Genomic DNA, 20356 nt, shown 5'->3' with positions numbered 1-20356 from the left:
CCTGGGGCTTTTCAGCTCATTGTAAATTCCAGAAGCTGCCAGCTGTGGATCAGGTTGGTTTAATAAGAGAAGAAGCTTTGCACAGGCCTGAGCTAGAGCTGCTGGCAGTGAAGGAGTTTAATGCAGGATCTCCTCCACCTCCCTAAGCTGGATCTGCCCTTGGAGTGCGTGTGCGCATATGCACCTTCGTGAGGGGGGTGACCTTCCTATGAGGGTGCAGGATTGGCACTTTGCAATCCTTTGGGTTATACCTGGTCAGTGCCGTCACTGGGGAGGGGAGATACCATGGCCAGTGGTCCCAGCTACAGAAACCCCCAACACAGCACAGGATAATGGTAGGCATCTCCCCCCTCCAGCCCCCAAAGCCCCTTTTCAAGAAGCACTGGGGTGGGGAAAGCATCCAGTGAAAGATGTGGCTGCCTTTCAAAGGAAACAAAGTGCTTTTCCTGTCTACGCAGTGCAAAGCAGGCCTCTTTGCACCCATTTCACAGATGGGAATACTGAGGCCCAGACCAGGGGCTTTGTATGCAGGACCAAAGACAGGACTTAAGGGTCCCAAGTTCTGCCTGCCAGGCAAAACTGCTCCCTGTGTGCCAAGTTCTCATAGGTTAATTGCATGTCGATTGTCATCTACCCCTATCAGGGGCTGTGAGGCAAGCAGTGGCCATGGGCTCAGGCGGAGGAAGCCTTCATTGTCCCAGGCCCAGGATCTCCAGTTCAACATCCTCGGGCAGGGCCCGGTTCTTGCAGATGACAATATGGCCCCCTGCAATCTCAGCCAGGGAGGAGACCAGGGGGTCATGGTCCCGGAGCATGTTGGGGTAGCGGGCCACGGTGTGCTCGATGCGTAGGGACCGCCGTACTGGTGTCAGGAGCTGCACATTGGGTGCTGAGGCTCTGTGAGGGGAGAGACCATGGATCTCTGAGACTTCCCCAGCTATGGATCTCTAAGGTTCTCTGACCCACAGATCTCTGATATTTCCTTGTCCATGGACCTTTGATATTCCCCCAACCACAGATCCCTGATGGCAATGATCCCTCCAGATCCATAAGGGTCTCCCAATCTCTGATTGGCTCATTGCTTTGGTGCTGTCACCCCACCCCACCAGCTTTACTGATTTAGATGGGGCCCCAGTTTGCCTATCTCCCCCCTGGAATGTGTATGCCCCTTGATGGTAAAGACAGGGCAGCAGATACCATATCTTCTCACATACCATACACACTTCCCCTTAAAAAAAAAAAAAAAAAAGGGTACCAAATCCAGCTGTTGTAATCTACAGTGCGTATTGTACATCTTAAGTATGGTAAGAGCAGCCTCCATCCCATTATGGGCCAAAATCTGCAGAGGCAAGGAGCTACTTACTACAAACGATCTGTTTTCCTTCCTTCTGCCTTTCAAAAATGAAGTGTTTTATATTCAGGGGTGGTCGTAGGTGAGAGATTATGGTAGGTGCTCCTGGCTAGTGTCCTGTGTAACCAGTGGTAATGGGTGGGATCTGATCATGGTGAGTAGGGGATAAGACAGGGCCTTACTTGGGTGTTGGCATGACCTTCAGCTTGATGGTAGAGACCGGCAAGTGTCTTGAAGTGACACAGAGGGTAGTCACTGCTGGTTGGCTCTGACCAGGGCAAGGGGTTGTGGGCACCTGAACCTCAGGGCCAGGGGTTCCAGGGATGCCTGGAAGGAGGAAAAGAGAACATCAGCGGTCCCCAATTGCTGGGGAATCAGGGAGGAATTGGATCCCTCTTGGGAGATGGGACACTGGAAATGTTCCCAGCTTGGTCTGACCAGCCAAGAGGGCTTGTGATATCCATCTGTGTGGTTTTAAGGGTGGCTGAGACAGATCTGGGGATGCTTCAGAGGCTTGATTCTGCCTTGAATAGGGGGCTGGATTCCCTGTGCTCTCCTGAGAAGACCCTGCCAGCCTGGCCCAGCTGAGGTGACCCTAAAGGACTCCCTAGGAGCATGTTATAAGCAAGGATCCTGGTTTTCTCTGATTAAAAAAAAAAAAAAAAATAAGATAAATAAAAAAAAATCCCCAACTTTTTAATTTAAAAAAGGAACCTGAAGTCAACATTTTTCCATGAGTAAAATGAAACGCCACTAAAAGTTATATATATTTTAGTGGCGTTTCATTTGAACTCATGGAAAAGCGTGGATTTTGGGTTACTTGATCTGAAAATTGGGGATTTTAAGTGAGAGAAAACCAGGATCCCTGGTTACATCAGAGGTAACTGGCAAGAGAGGAGTAGCCACAGGCCCCACTGGGCCTGGAGATAAGAGGAAGCCAGGATCTCTGTGGCTGTGGCCACTGCCTTCTGGCTCCCCGTGCCTTCCATGCTGTGGCCACAAGGTGGCACCAAACCAATGCATTTTAAAACCCACATGGATGGATAGGTTGAGGCAGTCACCTTGGGTCCCTGGGGCTCCTTGCCCCTGCCTAGGCCTTGGGAAATACTGTACCTACCCACACTGTCCCCCTTCCTCCCACCAAAAAAAGCAGCCCTCCAAAATTGGGCTGCACCTTAAGCCAGGAAGCTGATTTTTTGTCACTGGAATAGAAGCAGGGAGACGCTATGTTCTCATGGCTGCTGCTTTACCCTTGTTTAGTCCTTTCACAGCTGTTGGTCGACAGGACTGAGGGTAAGCAAGCTGCCGCTAGAAGTCCGTAATACCTTGTTAAAGCTTGTGGAATAGCAACATCGGATGCCACACTTTCTAGACAGTCTACCTTTCCAGCAGTACTTACTCTATGCCAGGATTCAGCAGGAGCCTGAAAAAAAAAAAATCCCTTCCTGCCTTTCAGTAAAACAAAGCATATCTAATCTGGAGGGGGCTGGCATGTGGGGAAAATATGGTACCCGCTCTCACTGGGGTATTTTCATCCCATTTCAGCCAGTGTGCTACAGCACTCCCACCAGCCTCACCTTGAGATGTCTTGTCCCTCTGCTTCAGGAGATTGACGACCACCTCCCGCAGCTCCTGGATGGGCTGTGAGGGAAGGAGTTGAGAAATGGATGATCAGAGCAGGCTCGATGGAAGGAAATGCAGGGGGCTGAACCCCAAATGCTGAGTCGCCAGTGGGGGAAAGACAAGAGAGCCTGGGGCGTCCTAGTGACAAGGCCTGGGGGGCCTCCCTGATGGAGTGTAGCTCTAGCTTTTCCAGTCTTTTCTGAGCTATAATGCAGCCCTTGGATCTATAGGAAAGCATGGGTCCTGAAGTCACAGCTAGCTGCACAGCCCCGGGCAAGCTGGGGCTCTAAGTTCGCCCAGTCCCAAAGCCAGGAGGTACTTGGCCTTCCCAGCATACACAAGGAGCTCCACCAAGACTCACCTCAGCCCCGGCCCGCACAGCCGCCTCGTACAACCCCATCACATCGAAGCTGCCTTCCCGGGCCAGCATCTTGGCTTTACAGATCCAGAACTGGGCTGATCTCTCTGCTTCTGGAACCTGGGCTAGCTGGGTGAAGAATTTGCTGGCTGGGAGACCCTGGGAGGCAGAGAGGTGGAGGTGAGATGGAGGACTGGAGGGAGAGGTACCTGGCTCCAACCAATTCCTATGCTGGGATCGGGGCAGGAGGTGGCTGGATAAATCTTGTCTTCTTTGCCCCACCTTCCCCCAACACGAGGCGAGTGGCCTGTTCAGGGCATGCTTGGAACATGTGGAAATACAATAACTACTACCGCTGCCTGCCTGCCTCAGACTCCTGTGGCACTGGCCAGCTGGATCTCTGCAGCCTCCACCTACCTCCTCAATGTGTCTCAGGCACTGGCTAACGGCGCTGTGGATCTTGCCCGCAAAGTCCATCTGCTCCTGGGTCTCCTCTTCCTCCTCCTCCTTGATGCCATCCCAGAAGGACTGGTGGAGCTTCTTAGTCAGCTTCTTTGTAGACAATGTCATGGGTGGACGCTTATATGCCCGGCCTTTGGATGCCAGCCACTCCTCCAGCTGTTTCCTGGGGGGGGAACAACGACAGGACATTAGACCCTATTGCCACAGCTCCAAGAGCTGTCGGGATTGGGGCCCTGAAGCTGGTGCGATGTGGCCAACCTTGTCTAAACCATTCCATCATTGTGTCCAACCCCCCTGCCTGTAAAAGCTTCCAAGGATGGAGATCAACTCATTCCCCCAACCCAGCCTGACATCAGAGGTAGAAAGTTCTGCCTAGGTGCTGGACTCAATGACCTCTGGAGGCCCCTTCCAGGTCAGCTGCTCTATGATTCGCCAAACTCTGTGGCTGATGCCCCTAGTCCCGTCACTTGCATCTTCAGAGCCTGTCTCCAGCCCCCAGAGAAGCTGGGGGAAAAAAATCCTGATCCAGAGACATCTCTGTGATGGGAGCAGCTCTGGGTTTTTCCAGTCTGGTCCCAGCTGTGAAGCTCAATCTGTCTGTAACCTGCCGAGTACAACTGTGTATGACTAGGCCCAACATCAAAGGGAGCTTGAGCAGCTGTGCTAATGAGGGCAATTTCCAGGAATCCAAATCCATAGTTTCATAGTTGGTAGGGTTGGAAGGGACCTAAGCAGATCATCAAGTCTGACCTGCTGCCATGGGCAGGAATGAATCCTGGGATCAAATTACCCCAGCTAGATGCTTATCTAGCCTCCTTTTGAAGACCCCCAGGGTAGGAGCAAGCACTACTTCTCTTGGAAGTTGGTTCCAGATCCTAGCCGTCCTGACTGTGAAGTAGCGCCTCCTGATATCTAGCCTCCGTCAACTGAATCTACTCTCCGTCAACTTATGGCCGTTATTCCTCATTACTCCCGGCAGTGCTTGGGGGAGCAGGGAGTCTCCCACTGCCTGCTGGTCCCCCCTGGTCAGTTTGTCGATGGCCACCAGATCCCCGCTACGCCTTCTCTTGTGGAGGCTGAACAGGTTCAGGTCTCTTAGCCTCTCCTCATAGGGCCTGCCCTGCTGCCCCCTGATCATGCAAGTGGCCTCCTCTGGACCCTCTCCATGTTGTCCAGATCCCTTCTGAAGTGCAGTACTCAGAACTGGATGCAGTACTGCAACTGCGGCCTGACCAACATTGCATGGGGGGGTGGAAATCACCTCCTTGGACCTGCTCGAGATACATCTGTGGATGCACGACAAGGTGCGGTCGGCCTTCCTGACCGCGTCCCCACACTGCCAGACCATGTTCATTTTGGAATCAATGACAACTCCAAGATCCTTTTCTGCTTCTGTACTGACGAGAAGGGAGTTCCCCAGCCTGTAGATATGGTGCTGGTTCTTCCTCCCCAGGTACAGCACCCTGCACTTGTCAGTGTTGAAACCCATCCACCCACCCCTGTAACCAGTCTAGATCTAGTTGCAGCCTGTTCCTCTCCTCTAGCACTCCCACTTCTCCCCACATCTTAGTGTCATCTGTTAATTTGAACAAGGTGCTTTTCACCCCCTCATCCAAGTCACTGATAAAGATGTTGAACAGTGTGGGCTCAAGGACTGAGCCCCGGGGGACCCCACTGCCCACATCCCTCCAGGTTGAAAATGACCCATCCACCACCACCCTCCAGTCAATTTGCAACCCATCTGACTGTAGGCACCGATGCCACAGTCGCCTAAGTTTGTAATGAGACTGGGGTGAGAGATCGTATCAAAGGCCTTCCTAAAGTCCAGAAAGACTTCATCCACTGCAACACCTGCATTCAAGGATTTTGTGACCTGGTCCTAAAAGGCCACCAGGTTGGTCTGACAGGACCTGCCTCGAATAAACCCATGTTGGTTGCCCCTAAGCACAGTCTCCCCTGCTGGTCCCTTGCAGATGTGCTCCTGGATAATTCTCAAAGAGCTTCCCCAGGACCAAGGTAAGATTAACAGGCCTGTAGTTTCCTGGGTACTCCCTCCTCCTTTTTTTGAAAATGTGGACTACACTGGCCCTTTTCCAGTCCTCTGGCATCTTGCCCGAGCACCATGAGTGCTCGTACAGCTGTGCCTCTGAGCCTGTTCCTCACACTCAGAGCCTGCCTGTGGGATACAGACCAAAGAGATCCTTGGATCTATGGTTCATCAGAGTTGGACCAGAAGGGACCTCAGGAGATCACATCTAATCCAGCTCCCAAGGCAAGCTCAGCTCTGACAAAACTAGCCCCACTGTGTTGATCCAACCTGCTCTCAAACATTCCCAAGAACAGAGAGTCCGTAACTGCTCTGGGTGCCTGTTCCAGTGCTCGACTCCCCTCGTAGGAAGTTCTACCACATCTCCAGCCTCAGTTTCCCCTGCTGCAGCTTGAGGCTGTTGCTTAGACCTCAGAGACTGCAGTAGGTCTTGTTCCTGACAGGCATAGAGAAAATCCTGCCTCCATCCTCTCTGTTATCAGTCTCTGGGTATTTGAAGGCTGGGATCAAATCCCACCTGTCTTCCCTTCTCCAGACTCAATCACCCCATCCTTCCAGCCTGTTCTCATCAGTCTTTTCTCCCAGGATCTTGATCATTTGTGCTGCCCTGTGCTGGATTCTTTCCAATCTGCCTATGTCCTTCTTGAAGCACAGGGCCCAGAATTGAATACAAATCACCAGGGCTGAATAGAGGTGGAGAATCACTGCCCTGGATTTGCAAGTGAGTGCTGCCAATACAGCTCACGATGCAACATGACTGCCTCATATTCTGCTTATGGTCCATGTAACCTCATCTCTCTCTGCAGCCCAGCCACCACTCCCCAGTCTGAATTGGTGCATGCAATGATTCCATCCCAAGGGCAGGGCTTTGCATTTGTCCTTGCTGAATTTCAGTTCATGGGTTATTTTTTTCCAGTGGATCCAGGTCTTTGTGGATCCCAGCCCTGCCCTCTGGAGTGCCTGCTCCACCCAACTGCTTCATCAATTGTTCTCAGTTACATTAGATGTGGCTCAGATCAGAGGATAGGGTTGTTCTGGCATTAGATCACTGCAGTAGGCAGATCGAAGCAAGTCAAGGAAGAGATCAGAGCTTGGTCTTCTGTGATTAGGGAGAAACTCAGCCATCATGTCACTTTCTCTCCCATGTATTGTCTCATTAATTCCAGCCAGGACACCCCAATGGCTCTGATCCATGGAGGACACACCGCTAGCCACAGATGCTTTGTTTAAAATATCATATCCCTTGGTAGTTTGACCCAGAGGGGGTTGCAGAAAGGCACCAAGCCACAGGTGGCCGGATGTGCCTATCTAGTGACTCCTTGTTACAAAGGAGACTCAGAAAATCCAGGCTGGTCATATCCAGTCCAACCTCTGTCCAACACACCCCCCCACCAAGTTATATCTGAGCTGTTCCTAAAACCGCATGGCAGCCTCACAAGGCCCAGATGCCCCCAGAACCCCTGCCCTTGGGAATGCTGGCTGGCTATGCCCTGCTGCTGCCAGGGAGCTTAAATGCCCCGGGATATGCCAGGCAAGGCCATGCCCCTGCTGCAGAGGGGTGTGAATCACCCCTTGCACAGTCCATGCCCATCTGAGCAGGGGAAAAACTCCTTTCCCAATCCTCAATGCAGCATCAGGCTGACCCTGAGTGGAGGGGCAAGACCCTCTAGCCAGGACCCTGTGCCCCTCAGATCCCCCCTAACAGGACAACCAATAGCTCCCCTGTCTGCCTCCCTTCCATAATGGCATCCCAGCGCCTTAAGCTAGCTTGTGGAGATCTCCACCTTTCACTCTTACCCACAACATTGGCTACGTGGTACATGTGGAAATATGGTAACTGCCACCATTGCCTGCTTGTCTCAAAGAAAATCTGATGGCCCTGGCTAGCTGGACCTGAGGGGGTTTGGCACCAAATCCAGTGCAAAATACCTTTTCTCTGAGCTGGAAGGGAGTGGTGGTGGAGGAGGCATATACACCAGACTTGCCCAAGGAGGTATAGCTGGCTTAGCAAAGACTAACTGGCTTTAGACACTGGACTAGACCCTCTTTCTGCCCCAGTGATATGGGACCTATTAATCCCTTTGGTTCCTGGAGGCAAAATTCCCTTGTGGGAAGGTGGTGGCAGGTGAAATGCAGCCCCAGAGGAGCAGCCCCAGGGGCATCTCCATGAGCTACTGAGGTCAGGGAAGGAGTGGCTGTCCCTGCTAGTGGCTGTGTGAGCTGCTTGGAGAAGATCATAGCCAATAGCTGTATTTTTCTAGTGTACAATGCCCCCCCGCCGAAAAAACAAAACACAGATGTTGGAAATTGGGGGGGTGGGGTGCATTATAAATGAGAAAATATGGTAATGGCAGTTCCCACTGCTGATGCTTCTGTTGGGCAAAAGCAGCTCTCTGTGCACAGGGAGCCAAGCAACAAGGAGGATGCAGCTGCTTAGTTACAATCAGGAAAGATCTCTGGGGGAAGGGTGTATTGGACATGGGGGAAGTATGGTACTTACTTGCGATTGGCTGGGGTGGGGGTCTTGGGAACCCGACGGGCTTGACTCCTACTAGTGCTGCTCCTCCTCCTAGACAGGCTGGCCCCGATTTGAGCCCCGGAGGTGTGTGGTGTGGTACAGTTCCTTGGGGCACCAGGTCTGGGCTGAGGAACTCGCTTGGCATCCAAACCAATCTGCTTCCCTCTCCGCATTACTGTGGGGCATGTGATGGGGCCATGAGGCCTCCCCAGTTGAGAAGCTGCTTTGGGTTGCATCAAGGGGAGCTTCTCCAAGGCTTGGGGCTTTCTGGGAGACCTCATCAGCTTCAGATCCTTCCCAGCTGTAGCCAGAGGCCTGCGTTTCCCCAAGGCTCTCAAGGGCTCTGCATGTTGCCTCTCCAGTGGTCTCCCTGCCATTGGCTGGGGCTTTGAGAGGCTAGGATCATGCCTCCCTTTTAATACCTCTGGTCCCTTGGACAGCTGAGTCCTAGGAACAGCTGAGATCTGAAGCTGCACCACAGTCAAGCCAGGACAGGGTTTCCCAGCTTCATCACATGCCTGTCCAGTGGGCCGGCTGTTCCCACTGGCTTTCAGCCTCCCACGACCCCTTGTGATGGTGGGAGCCATGTCTTTACATCCGGTCCTTGCCTGAGCTCTGCTCTCCAGCCCAGATGCCCCCCTGTTGCCAAACTCTGAAGCAGGGAGGTTGAGGTTTTCTTTACCCATCTGGGTGGAAGGATGGCTCCTGCCTCCATCTGACTCTCCAGCCCTCTGATGTAGCTTCACAGCTTTGGCAGTCTCCTGTGTTGGATGCAAGGGGCGATGGGTAGAAAATGCCATTGTCCTGATGGGCCGATTGCAGTGGTCTGGGTTGGGTGGCTTTGCGAAGGGGTCCTGATCCTTTCCCAGGCATTTCATGAGCCTGGATTTCGGGCCCTGGGAGATGGGGATGCCCATAGAACCGTGTTGAAGAGCACAACCTGCTGGCTTTGCAGCTCTGGAAGGGGGCCCAGTATCTCTCTGGACCCAGATGGGCCGTTTCGGGAGGACAACCTGGGATCCAGTGACCTGGTGAGAGAACAGACTCATGAATGAACAAACCACCCAAGTGCATTTCTGGTCTACTCTTTATATACATGAAAAAGGGCTTCAACCAGGCAGACATCACTTCTGAAGAACAAAAGAGCCATTCACAGGTTCATCTGCCCCTCCTATTGCCTTTTCTGCCACGGGGAGAGGTCTGTAGGATATACAGGTTTCCCTCACTTTATGCTGCACATACATTCCTGGAAAACGGCACGTAACTCAAATTCACATAAAGGGAACCCACTTTACAATGTAACAAATAGGGATACGTTCCAAGACCTCAATTGTACTGACCCCCAGACCTATTTCTACCACTTTTACATGACAATGTTGGTACTCACCCACAACAGACAGTACACATGAGCACAGGGTGGTGGTGAATGTTACTGTCATGAGGATGGCAACTACAGAAACATGCGTCGCAGACAACGAGCAAGGAGCACAGATCCACGCAGGAGACTATATTTTGGTGCATGTCACTCCCACAGTGCACCTCACAAAGCAGATGACTGTGGGCTTCCACCACACCAATCGCATAAGAGTGAATTTACTTTGCATATGACCCTTTTTATACCAAAAATTCATCATTGCATAAGAGCAAATTTGCACTACAGAACCTGCATAAAGCACGGGGAACCTAGGGAAACACAGGGCTCCTACCAGAGACCACAAGGCTCTTGGAATAGACAGGTGAATTTGGATTTCGCTAGCAATCATGAGATTCCAGCTGCATCTCCCTTGCATTTTGGCTGCTATGTAGAGAAAGCAGGGTAAGGTATCTGTGCCTCTTAGAGAAGAATTAAATAAGAGAGCACAAGAACATAAGAGCTGCCACCAGAGGTCCATCTTGCACAGCCTCCTGCCTCACAATGGCAGGGAGTGGATGCTGGAAGAGAGAGTGAGCTGGGTCTGAGCTGGGTTTTTCCATTGCTCCTCTTTTACTTGCAGCCTCCAGCATTTAAGGTCTAGGACATTCTGATTCAGAAGCCATGCCCCTCACTCCAATACCTGTTAATGCCCCTTTCCTCTGAGAACATGTCCAATCCCTTGGTGAACCTGGCTGAACTTTCAGCTTCTACCACATCTGGTGGCAATGAGCTCCACACTTTATTGACCTGCCACATGAAAAAGAACTGTCTTGTGTTCACTTGACATGAAGCGAGCAGGCCATCAGGTTCATGACCCCTCGTTCTTGTATTGCGAGAGACAGAATCATAGAAAAAGGGGGCTGGCAGGGACGTCCAGAGGTCACGTTTAGTCTAACCCCCTGCCTGTGATCAGCCCTGTCCAAACCATCCCATACAAATCCATCATCTCAACTCTTCGTAAAACTACTATCAACCCTGACACAACACCAGACCTCATCCCAACCCTGCCACAGGGAAAGCAAGGAGACCACAGCAGCTAATGTCTTGCTGCTGTAAAGGATTATTAATATACAATCAAGACATCCCAAGCAGAGGCTGTGCCCCCACTACAGAGGAAGGCAATCCCCTCTACCCTACCCATCTTTTATTTTTATTTTTTTAATTTTTTTTTTTTTGGGGGGGGGGGGGGGGTTTCTTTCTGACCCCAAATGCAGCATTGCTCTGAGCCTGAGCAGAGGGGTAAGACCTTCTAGCCAAGACTGGCTTTGGTCCCAGGAGAAACATTGGTACAGCCCAGTCACCATTCCTAGCCTGCGCTGTAGCCAACACCCAGTGCCTTCGAGGGAGGGTTAAAACCCCCCTGGCATGTGTAGCAGAAAGCAGGGGAGGGGGGCAACCAGCACAGCTCAGAAGCCTGGGAAATCCCCGTAGCAGAGCACAGGTATCGTTATGCCTACAGCATGCCTGCCCAGTGCCTATCCAACCTCTCCTTGAACTCCTCCAGTGATGGAGAGTCCACAACTCCCCTGGGCATCTATTCCACTGCCTCCAAGCTTTATCAGGGAAGGAGTTTTTCCTGAGATGCAACTTCAAGTTCCTTTGCTGCATCTTCAAGCCACTGGACTATGTCCTAAATAACAAATGTGCAAGTCACAAAAGGCATAAAGTTTGGAAACAAAGGGTCATTGGAGTACTGGACACAAAGTCCCAGTTGTGTGTCTGATCAACAGAAGGGAACAAGATTGCCTTGCAAGGTAATGCGGGCATTTCTCAGTCTAAGAGCGTATGCTGTCTGCTCAGGATGGATAAAAATCAATTATTTAAAAAAAAATGGATTTTTTAATTTAAAAAATATTTTTTTAAAAAGCATCTTAACAACAAAAGTAACCTATATAAAGATAGTGTTAATTTAAGGTATGTTAAAGCTCAAATATATCATCATGGAATAGTATATAAATTAGAAGTTATAATCCCTATATGAGACAACATATTCATGTAACCTTTTTAGAAAAGTTTTATAAATAAGTCACAACAGGCCATGGACTACACTAGGAACCCAATCTTATGGGGTTCCCAGAGGCTTCTCTAGGGATTAGTAAAGATTAAAGAAAACCACTCAACCCAGTGGGACTCCTATTAAGCATCTCTGTGATGCTTAGTTTCCATTCTCAAACTGTGGATTTGTCTCCAGAGATAACACCTTTGTTAACAGCAGTATATGGAGATGAGAGAGAACAGACCTGATTACCCACCCATCAGCCCTACTGTCTTCCTGCAAGTTTGTATACACCAAGTTGAGCCCTTACCCCTCTTTAAAAGTGCAAGGTTTCAAGAAGTTAAATGAATAAAGGATATCAAAACAACAAGAATACATTTTTGTAGGAAACAATTATTAAAGCAAGGCTTCCTGACCAGCGATTTAAATTCAATCTACCCTGTGTCTGCTGATCAAACGTGAGTGAAGTGGAAAACCCAGTCTCTCCAGCATTCTATCTCCCAGCTGATCCAGGATTTTGGAGTAACAGGCTGGCTGTTGTAATGGGCCCCACAACACCACACCCCTCATAAGGTTGGCCCTCTCCTCTCCCACTCAGTGCTGCCCATGTTTCTCTTCCTTTGCAAGTGCTGGTTCAGACCTTTCACTACCATTTCCCCCTCCCACTTCCCCCTGCCCCTTCAGCCAGCAGGAGTTTGCTCCCAGCTGCAGCAAATCAATCTGCCCCATGCGCTTTGCCTTGAATAGGCAGTGTTGACTTAGAGTCTGGTGATGACTTAGTGCTGTCCCTTGGCTAAAGGCATGATCCAACCCCTCCAGGAGAGTTAGATATTGGGGATGCTGTATGGGGACTTGTTATGGGGATGCTATATTTTCCCATAGCTAGTGTTCTCCAGTGTTTGTGCCTGAGGGTGGTTGGCCAAGGCACTGGGATGAGTTGTAAACTTTTTGGACCCTTTGCTGACTCAGCAGTGCCTGTCAGGCTGAGTCAGCAGTTTTCATACCTGCTCCACCCTCTCAGCCCCAAAAGCCACAGAGCTGGGCCTTCCTAGCTGATCACAGCCAAATGCAGCAAAGGGCTGGTGTAAACCCATGGGGCAAGAGTTCATTTTCCTGGGAGTTTCTAGCAGAATAGGGGAAAGAGCTTTCTCTCACTTACTGCCCCCGGTTTCCTGAGTGGGGGTTCCTGGAGAATCCGCTGGCTGGTTGAATCTTTTAAATAGGGCCTGTGGAAGACAAATGGAAATGTATGGTGTTGAGAAAGTCAGAGGATGTTTTGCTTTGGAAAGCTCCTCTCTCAGGCCTCCCCATACCTGTACCCAGCTACATAGTCAGGCCAATAAAAGAAGTCGCCCTAAGGAAGCCTTGCCTCATTTCTGGGCCATCCTGACTATAACCTCCCTCTGGCAGTAACACCCCTCCCTCCCCCCTAAAGGATCTCAACAGGAAATACTGCATTATTGGGTTCAAAAGCAAGGAGAGGAAGGGTTTGGGGGGTTTTTTATGCAGTTGGTTGTTAACTCCTGGGACCTGGTGAATAAAATTATCCTATTTGCTCTATCCACCCCCTTGGCCTTATTTAGTCTCTCCTGGCTTGGCAATGGCACCATAACCCTGACCATGTAGGTCGCCTTATTCATGTTGTTTTAAGAGAAGCTGAGACAGACCCTTCTCTGGGTGGCTTCAGACAGAGCTGATCCTGCCCAGAGAAGAGGGCTGGATTCACTGGGACCCCCGAGGGGTCTGTTCCTGCTCAGCTGCTTATAGTCCCGTGGAGTCCAGCTGGCGGGGATCAGGGGACCAGAGTCTCTCCAGATACAGTAGCTCCATAAATCTGCCTGTCTCCATGATATTATGCGCAACCCGCCAAACTCCAGCCTACATTGTGCCCTGAGAAGAGAGTGGATTATGTCTCTCCTGCCTTTGGCTGGCCTTCACATCAGCATGCCTCACTTGAATCCAGCACAGAGAAAGCAGCAATGCTGAGAATTCGGAAGCTGACGCAAGATTCAGACTCACTTGGCACAGGGACATTTCAGCTTTCCTTTGGCAGCTAAGTATTCCCGGAGCTTTCTCTGCCGCTCTTCTGCAAAGAGATCACAGTGAAATAAAGCACATGCAGCCTGAAGACCCACAGCCCTTGGCAATACTCGTGTACAAATGAGAGTGGCTGATTTGGGGACACAGAGGTCTCCCATCTCCACCAAAGACGCTGCTGGTAAAACGATGCTGCCTCCCACAAATTAATTTATGCTTTCACATTTACCTTGGACAGTAAGACTACAAGAGGTGAGACTATCTTAGGGTGATGTCTTTTATTAGACAAAGTCATTGGGATAAAGTTACACAAGCTCTTGAATGCAAGATATTCTTCAGAAGCTGTGTCTGACTTTATCCCAACTGCATAAGAGATCGCTCTACAAAATCCTTGCCTCTCCCATAAGGTCTGGACCATTATGGCTATAACATCACTCAAGACAACAGGATACAAGGTGATTTCTAAGGTATAAAGCAGAGGAGCCAACAAAAATGAAAAGGCAACTGGAGTCTCAGAGGATCAGTCCTGCTTAGGGTGAAACAAGGAATGGGCTGGCTGCTACAGGGTGTATACATATATATATATATTTTTTTTTTTCTATCCCTGGCTGCTGATACCCTGGTCAATAAGCAACCGCTCCTTTCCCAGTGCCCAGCCCTTCAAACACCTCCCTCAGAGAGCTACAGGTAAGGTGGACAGGAGGACCAGTTCTGTCCTGAGAAACCTTTTCAGAGATTGAATAGATGTGAATGAAAAATCTTAAAGACTTCATTGCCCTGCATGTTATACATTTATGTACAACAAAGTGGGTAGGAGACACTACTGTCCTGAACACCTTGCACTCCCTCTTCCCCTCTGTGAGGGAGAGAAGGAGCCGACGGGGCCGGAGGCTCCCGCCCCAATGCAACCATGCTAATCACCCCCACACCGGCCCGCAACGACGGGCGGGAACTCACCTCTTCCAGGTGCACGAAGGAAGGAGGAGCAGAGCTGACCCGGTCCAGCATAAAAGAAACACCACCGACCCACAAGGAGGCGGGACCGGAAGAAGGCTGTGGAGGAGCCGGTGCCGGAGGGAACACCCTCGAGCGGATGCGAGCCGCTTGGAGACGCGGCAGTACCTTCTGGGGTAAGGGTAAGCCCCAACGGGGCAAGGAAGCCCGGTCAACTGGCAGCGAGGCCACAGACGGTCTAACGCCGCCGGGAGCGACGGGACCCGGCAGGAGCCGGGTACAGTATGAACTGTAATACAGGGGCAATCACAGGCGGGGAAACCGCCGCGCCTATAATTGGGAGGACTGAGTGGCATAAGGAAGCCCTGGAGAGGGCTGAAGAGCTCAGCCAGAGCTAAAGAAGAGGTGTTAACCCCACAGCATACAGGAAATATCGGGGAGGGCAGCAGAGGGTCAAAGCAGCGCCCCCCGCCAGCTCTAGTGAATCCCTGGCTGGAACCTTTTGTGTTGAACTTTGTATTTCTTTACGAACGTTTGGACTGATGTCCTGACAAGTGGCCTGCCCAGATAGGCAGCCACTTCCCGGCGGAACGGGCGAGGGTGTAGGGGTGGAGGAGCCCTCATCGACGCGGGACCCCCGAGCATTCAAGGAATCTCACTTTTAGACTGACACGCGCCAGACAATCTAAAATTGAACCGGATTACCATCGAAGTCATGGCAGGCGAGTCGGATGCGTGCGAACTACGGGTGAGCGACCCTTGACAAACGGGAAACAGTCCCTACGCGGGGAGGCAACAGTGACACAGAAACTTCAACCCTCCCGACACCCTCCTCCATCCCAATTTCCCCTGATGTAAACAGCTTAAGCTACAAGGCCAGTTCCCAGGTCTCTGACCCATTTACCTGATGTTTAACCCTGCCTCCCATCCTCTACTCTGACATTTTCATATTTGTTTTTTTTAGGCTGATTATCTGCAATCTTCCTTCCTTTTTTCATCCTTGTTCTCATTTACTGATCTCTTTTCTTTTCTATTCTTACCTCCATCTCCTGCGTCTCCCCCAGTTCAAAATTCTCCTTTTGGGCAGTTAGCTCCATCAAACCCATGGGTCTGGCAACCTAACTGGGTTCTTTGGCTGTGTGCTTCCTGGACGTGTATGTGTATGGGTGTGAAAGCCACTCACCTTCCACACAAAACAGAATGGATTGTCTTTTGTGTAAGCAGGGTCAACTGAGCTGAACACCTTTTTGAAAAAAAGTACCATGTTCTCATGACCTAAGCCCTCCTAAGATGGCTTGATTTCTGTCAGAGAAGGAAGGCTTATAGGAGAGATGATATAGTGTCCAAAAACATGGTTATGTAGCTCCTAAAACTCTCAACTGACAAATGGAATGGGACATTCCTGAGACCTCTGACACTGGCTTTAAATACAGCAGCAAAAGATAAATTACCTTTGTCAGAAATTGAATTCATGTCCTCCATTAGGGCTGTTTTGACAGTCTACCTGTGCATGCTCCAGAAATGTCTTTGTTTTACTGAAGAACTTCTTTCCATCCCTTTTGCCTATTCCTGATAATTATAGAAAATGTAACCTCATGCCAGGCCCTGAACTGTACATCTTGATTAAAGTGATTATTTTCCCCTGAACGTGGGGGTGGTTCTGACAGGCTACTTAGCTAACTTTCTATTACAGTACTGTCTGGACATCTTAGATACTTTGCTGTATTATCTTCACAGCTGTCCCCAAGGAGGTACAGAGTGATTGTTGTTCTTGTTTTACAGATGAGGCTCAAATACACAAAGATACTTAGGTGCCAGAATCACTGATTTCAGTGAGAGCCATCAAGGTATTTAGGTACCTAATACCCACTGATGACAAGGGGAGTTAGAGCTGGCTCCACAAAGATATTTAAGTACCCAGTAAGTGACTTGCCTGTGCTTATTTTGAAGTGACAGACAGAACAAACAATTGTACTTCAGTCTCCTGGGTCCCTAACCACTATACCATTCTTCCCCTTGGCTTGCTTTATCAAGTAAGCTTCAGACGGTGAGCAGGAACCAGATGTGTGATGACTGAGGTTAAAGATCATTTTGTTCAAGTGAAGAAGGGAGTAGTGAAGAATGTGGCTCATACAACTGTCTATACAACGGGATCCCTGGGATAGAGGCTCCTCTATTGTATGGAGCAATAAAGTAAGATTAGTATCTATTTGGAGGCCCAGGTAGAAGTCATTAATAGGGAGCTGCATCATCCTGAAAGTATGGACACTATACACGTAGCAGTACACGTCAGTCGATATGGTACAAATATGTATGTGGGACTTGTGTTCGGCTCTGTCCTTTAAGTCTTCTGAGTACTGCTTGGTAAAGCTGCAGCTAGAGCAATGCTAACAGCAGCTGTTCAGAGGCAGGAACCTGTGCCACACTCAGAGACCAGTGAAGTCTCAGTGGTATTTTTAGAAGTTCTCTGATGTGCTGACAAGTCTGAGACCAGAGGGCTGGAAAGTGGCAAATATAACACCATTATCATTGACAGCACAGCACTGCTCAGTGTGGCAGGCCAAATTTGAAGCATGTGAAGAGAGGATTTGAATATAAAGCAGCCTGGATTGGAGCTAGGAGGCCTCAGCCACCCTCTTGTATCATTTGATTAGTCAAAGACAGGAGGACACAGATACAGAGAGCAGTTATAGACTGAGCAGCAATGTGCAGCTGTGGGAAAGAGCTAAGATGCTTGCAGGACTTGGTGAGCTCTGTGAAAGGGGCAGATGCAGCTACCCAGACTGGGATGAGATGCTCATTTGTGTCACAGGAGCGCTTAATGGCTCTAGTGTCACTGGGTGCTTCAGACGGTACAGTCTCTGCCTGCCTTTATTGGGCAAAGGAAGGGAGGGGGGGAAAAGAGAGAAGAAGCAACATGATCAAGGTCATAGAGCTGCATAGCTGGGACTGGAACTCGAGACTCTTGGGATAAAGATATAGATATGGGAGGGGCAGGGTATATGGGTACACCCCCCCCCTTATCTGGCATTCAACTAACCAGAGTGGTGGGATGCACATGGCACTGTACCGTGCTGCGTGCACCGTTTTGCTGCCAGTTGTGCTACTCTGAGGGTATCTGAGTACACACATTGTGCTGCGCTGCTTTACTGCCTGCTGCGCTGCTCTGAGTGTACTTGTGCAGGGTTTCTGAGTGTGCCTGCCTCTCCTCCCTGCTGCAGCAGCCTGCAGCCGGCCTGTCCTGGCATTTGGGTGGCTGACAATTAAGGCATTTTTATCTGTATACTATTTTATTCTTTATACAGTATGTTATACTGTAATGCATTGTACACTGATTCTTTGAAACTCTGCACTACAAGTATGGCATTGTCTTCCTTGAGTATAACTCTCAGATAACTGGAATTTTTAGATAACTGGCACCCCCCACTCCCCACTCATGCTGGATAACAGAGATTTTACTGTATAGTGGCCCTGGTGCTCCTAGATAGGTGGAGGACACTCCACCTTGTGTAGACCAAACTGGAAATGAGTCACTCTGCAGGAATCCCCTGTTGCTGCTTTCAAGTTCTGTTGTGTATGCCAAACCCAGAAATGAGGATGGCTGACAAGTGGGAGCAGGTGAACAAGACATGTTTGAAAAGACTCTTTCCCTGGGTGTCCATGCCAGGGCTCTATCCACTGGCTGTGGACCCTCTCAGCTGAGAAAAGGGATTTGATCAATTGAGTTGTCAGCATGCTTTGGTCCTAGGGGAGAGTTGCTGGAGAGTTGCATAGAAGCTCAGTGGATATGTCTAAATTGGCATAGCGCCTTACATAAGTGGCATGAAAGAAGCAGTTCCTATGTCCCACCTGTGAATGAAAAAGGAATTCAGGCAGGAACAGAGGTAGTGTTTCAGGCTGAGACACCTTTTGGTGAGCTGCTGCCAAATCTGGCTCCCAAGACCTTGGAAAGGATTGGAAGAGATTCTCTAGCCACGTGACTACAGAGGTTACCAACCTATGGAGACCCTAGCCTTAGGGCCAGTGGGACTATCTGGAAGGCTTCTTCTACTTGGCCATCCCTATTCACATGCCCTCTAGGGTGGCATCTGCTCATCAAGAAGAGTCTGAGACCTAGAAGTCCCCTAAAAACAGCCTCCAGTCCTTCAGACAGCTAGAAGCCAGGGACAAGCAATCCAGCCTAGGGTGGAAACGATCTTTCCCTCCATCAAGGAGATCTTGGTGCGTTTCCAGCCCTGGGATGCACCCGCTCCAAAACCCTCCCAGGGCCCCTGCGGCCCGCCCCCAGGCAGGGGCTGAGATCCACTGCGCCAAGGCTGCTTGGTTGGACCCTGAAGGCCTCGCACCTCAGGGCTGCGCCGAGCAGAGGGCGCGTGGCCGCACAGCTCTGCGGCCACGGCTGGTCTCCCAGGGGCATGGGAAGCAGGTGGGCTGTGGGCCTGCGAGCTGGAGCTGAGCCGGCTCCCTGTGCACACCCGCGCGCAAGCGCACAACCCCGCTCACACCCACTGACTGTACACACATGTGCGCCCCCAGCCCCCCGACATTCCACCGCTCAGGCCCCGCCCCCAACATTCCACTGAGGCCCCGCCCCTCAACACCGGCCCGGACCCCGGCATTCCAACGCTCGGGCCCCGCCCCCAGATCGCAATATTCCACCCAGGCTCCGCCCCCATCGTAGGCCCCGCTCCCAGACCCCAACACTTCACCGCCAGGCCCTCGGCCGCTCCCGCTGCGGCGCTCCCCGCTCGCGCTCACCCTGCGCCTCCATCCCGCGCCTCTCGCCGGCTGGAGCCTTCGAGCTGCTGCGCCAACCGCCCCGCGCGCCTATTGGCCGCCGCCCCCTTCAAACCGGCCAATGAGCGAGGGCGACCCGGCACGCGGGGCGGGGCGCCCCGTGTTGGACCCACCCCTCCCACGCAGCGCGCGCGGTGATTGGCTAGGGTGGGTTGTGGGCGGGGCCAGATGCGGGGGTCGTACTGGCAACGCTCTGGTCCCGGAAGGGCTGGGAGGTGCAATTAGCGGGGTTCTTGGGGTAATTAGCGGGTAGTTAATGCTGCTGCACTGGCCTGTCGCCGCGTGTGCCCGTGGCCGCTCGGTGCGCACGTCCCCAGTCACACCCGCATGCCTGTACATACGTGTGCGCCCGTGTTCACACTCACATGCACGCACATCCCTTGTCACACCCGCATACGTGTGCGCCCCTCTGGTCACACTCATATGCACGCACATGTATGTGGACACCTCCCAATTCACACCCTGAGCATGTGTCATCCCTATGGTTACACCCACATGCATGCATATTTGTGTGCATGCATCCATTTTCACACCTGCATTTCTGCACATACGTGTGCACCCCTGTGGTTACACTCACGTGCACGTACATGCCCATGGGTGCACCCACTTGTATGGACAGGTGTGACACCTGTGTTTACACTTAGATGCAGGTCCGCACGTGTCCGTGTGCCCATGTTCACCCCCACTTGTATGTGCTCTCCTGTTTATATGCCCAAGCCCCTGTTCATGCACATGGGCACCTCCCCCCACATGCAGTCTTGCAGGCCAGCACACTGGACCCACCTTGCATGTGACGTAG

General features: G+C 51.2%; 1 protein-coding gene across 3 annotated transcripts; it reads right to left on the bottom strand.

Annotated features, from left to right (window-relative positions):
- Positions 1 to 52: 52 nt before the first annotated feature.
- Positions 53 to 19638, bottom strand: CKAP2L (cytoskeleton associated protein 2L). Of its 3 annotated transcripts, XM_090052081.1 has the most exons (9): positions 19519 to 19588; positions 13789 to 13855; positions 12929 to 12995; positions 8342 to 9387; positions 3750 to 3957; positions 3336 to 3491; positions 2929 to 2992; positions 1534 to 1678; positions 53 to 897 (listed from the first exon to the last, which is right to left on the bottom strand). In XM_090052081.1, exons 1-9 carry the CDS (start codon positions 19529 to 19531, stop codon positions 690 to 692), a joined length of 1974 nt encoding a protein of 657 aa, XP_089908207.1. In that variant the 5' UTR covers positions 19532 to 19588; the 3' UTR covers positions 53 to 689. The 3 variants fall into 3 exon arrangements, with proteins under 3 accessions (XP_089908207.1, XP_089908208.1, XP_089908209.1); XM_090052082.1 differs by lacking the exons at positions 12929 to 12995; positions 13789 to 13855 and having other exon boundaries at positions 19519 to 19638; XM_090052083.1 differs by lacking the exons at positions 12929 to 12995; positions 13789 to 13855; positions 19519 to 19588 and adding an exon at positions 10414 to 10856.
- Positions 19639 to 20356: the final 718 nt, after the last annotated feature.

Source organism: Crocodylus siamensis, chromosome 6 (genome assembly GCF_052110815.1).
Source record: "Crocodylus siamensis isolate JL-2025a chromosome 6, ASM5211081v1, whole genome shotgun sequence".
Lineage (NCBI taxonomy): Eukaryota > Metazoa > Chordata > Crocodylia > Crocodylidae > Crocodylus > Crocodylus siamensis.
This window is presented reverse-complemented; position numbering and strand designations above follow the sequence as displayed.

What these genes read in the sequence shown, in the direction of transcription:
- CKAP2L (XM_090052081.1), bottom strand. An exon ending in CCCACCCCAGCCAATCGCAA is followed by an intron (nt 3,958 to 8,341) that starts GTAAGTACCATA and finishes TTCCCCCCCCAG; the next exon opens with GAAACAGCTGGAGGAGTGGC. An exon ending in GCCTGAGACACATTGAGGAG is followed by an intron (nt 3,492 to 3,749) that starts GTAGGTGGAGGC and finishes TCTGCCTCCCAG; the next exon opens with GGTCTCCCAGCCAGCAAATT.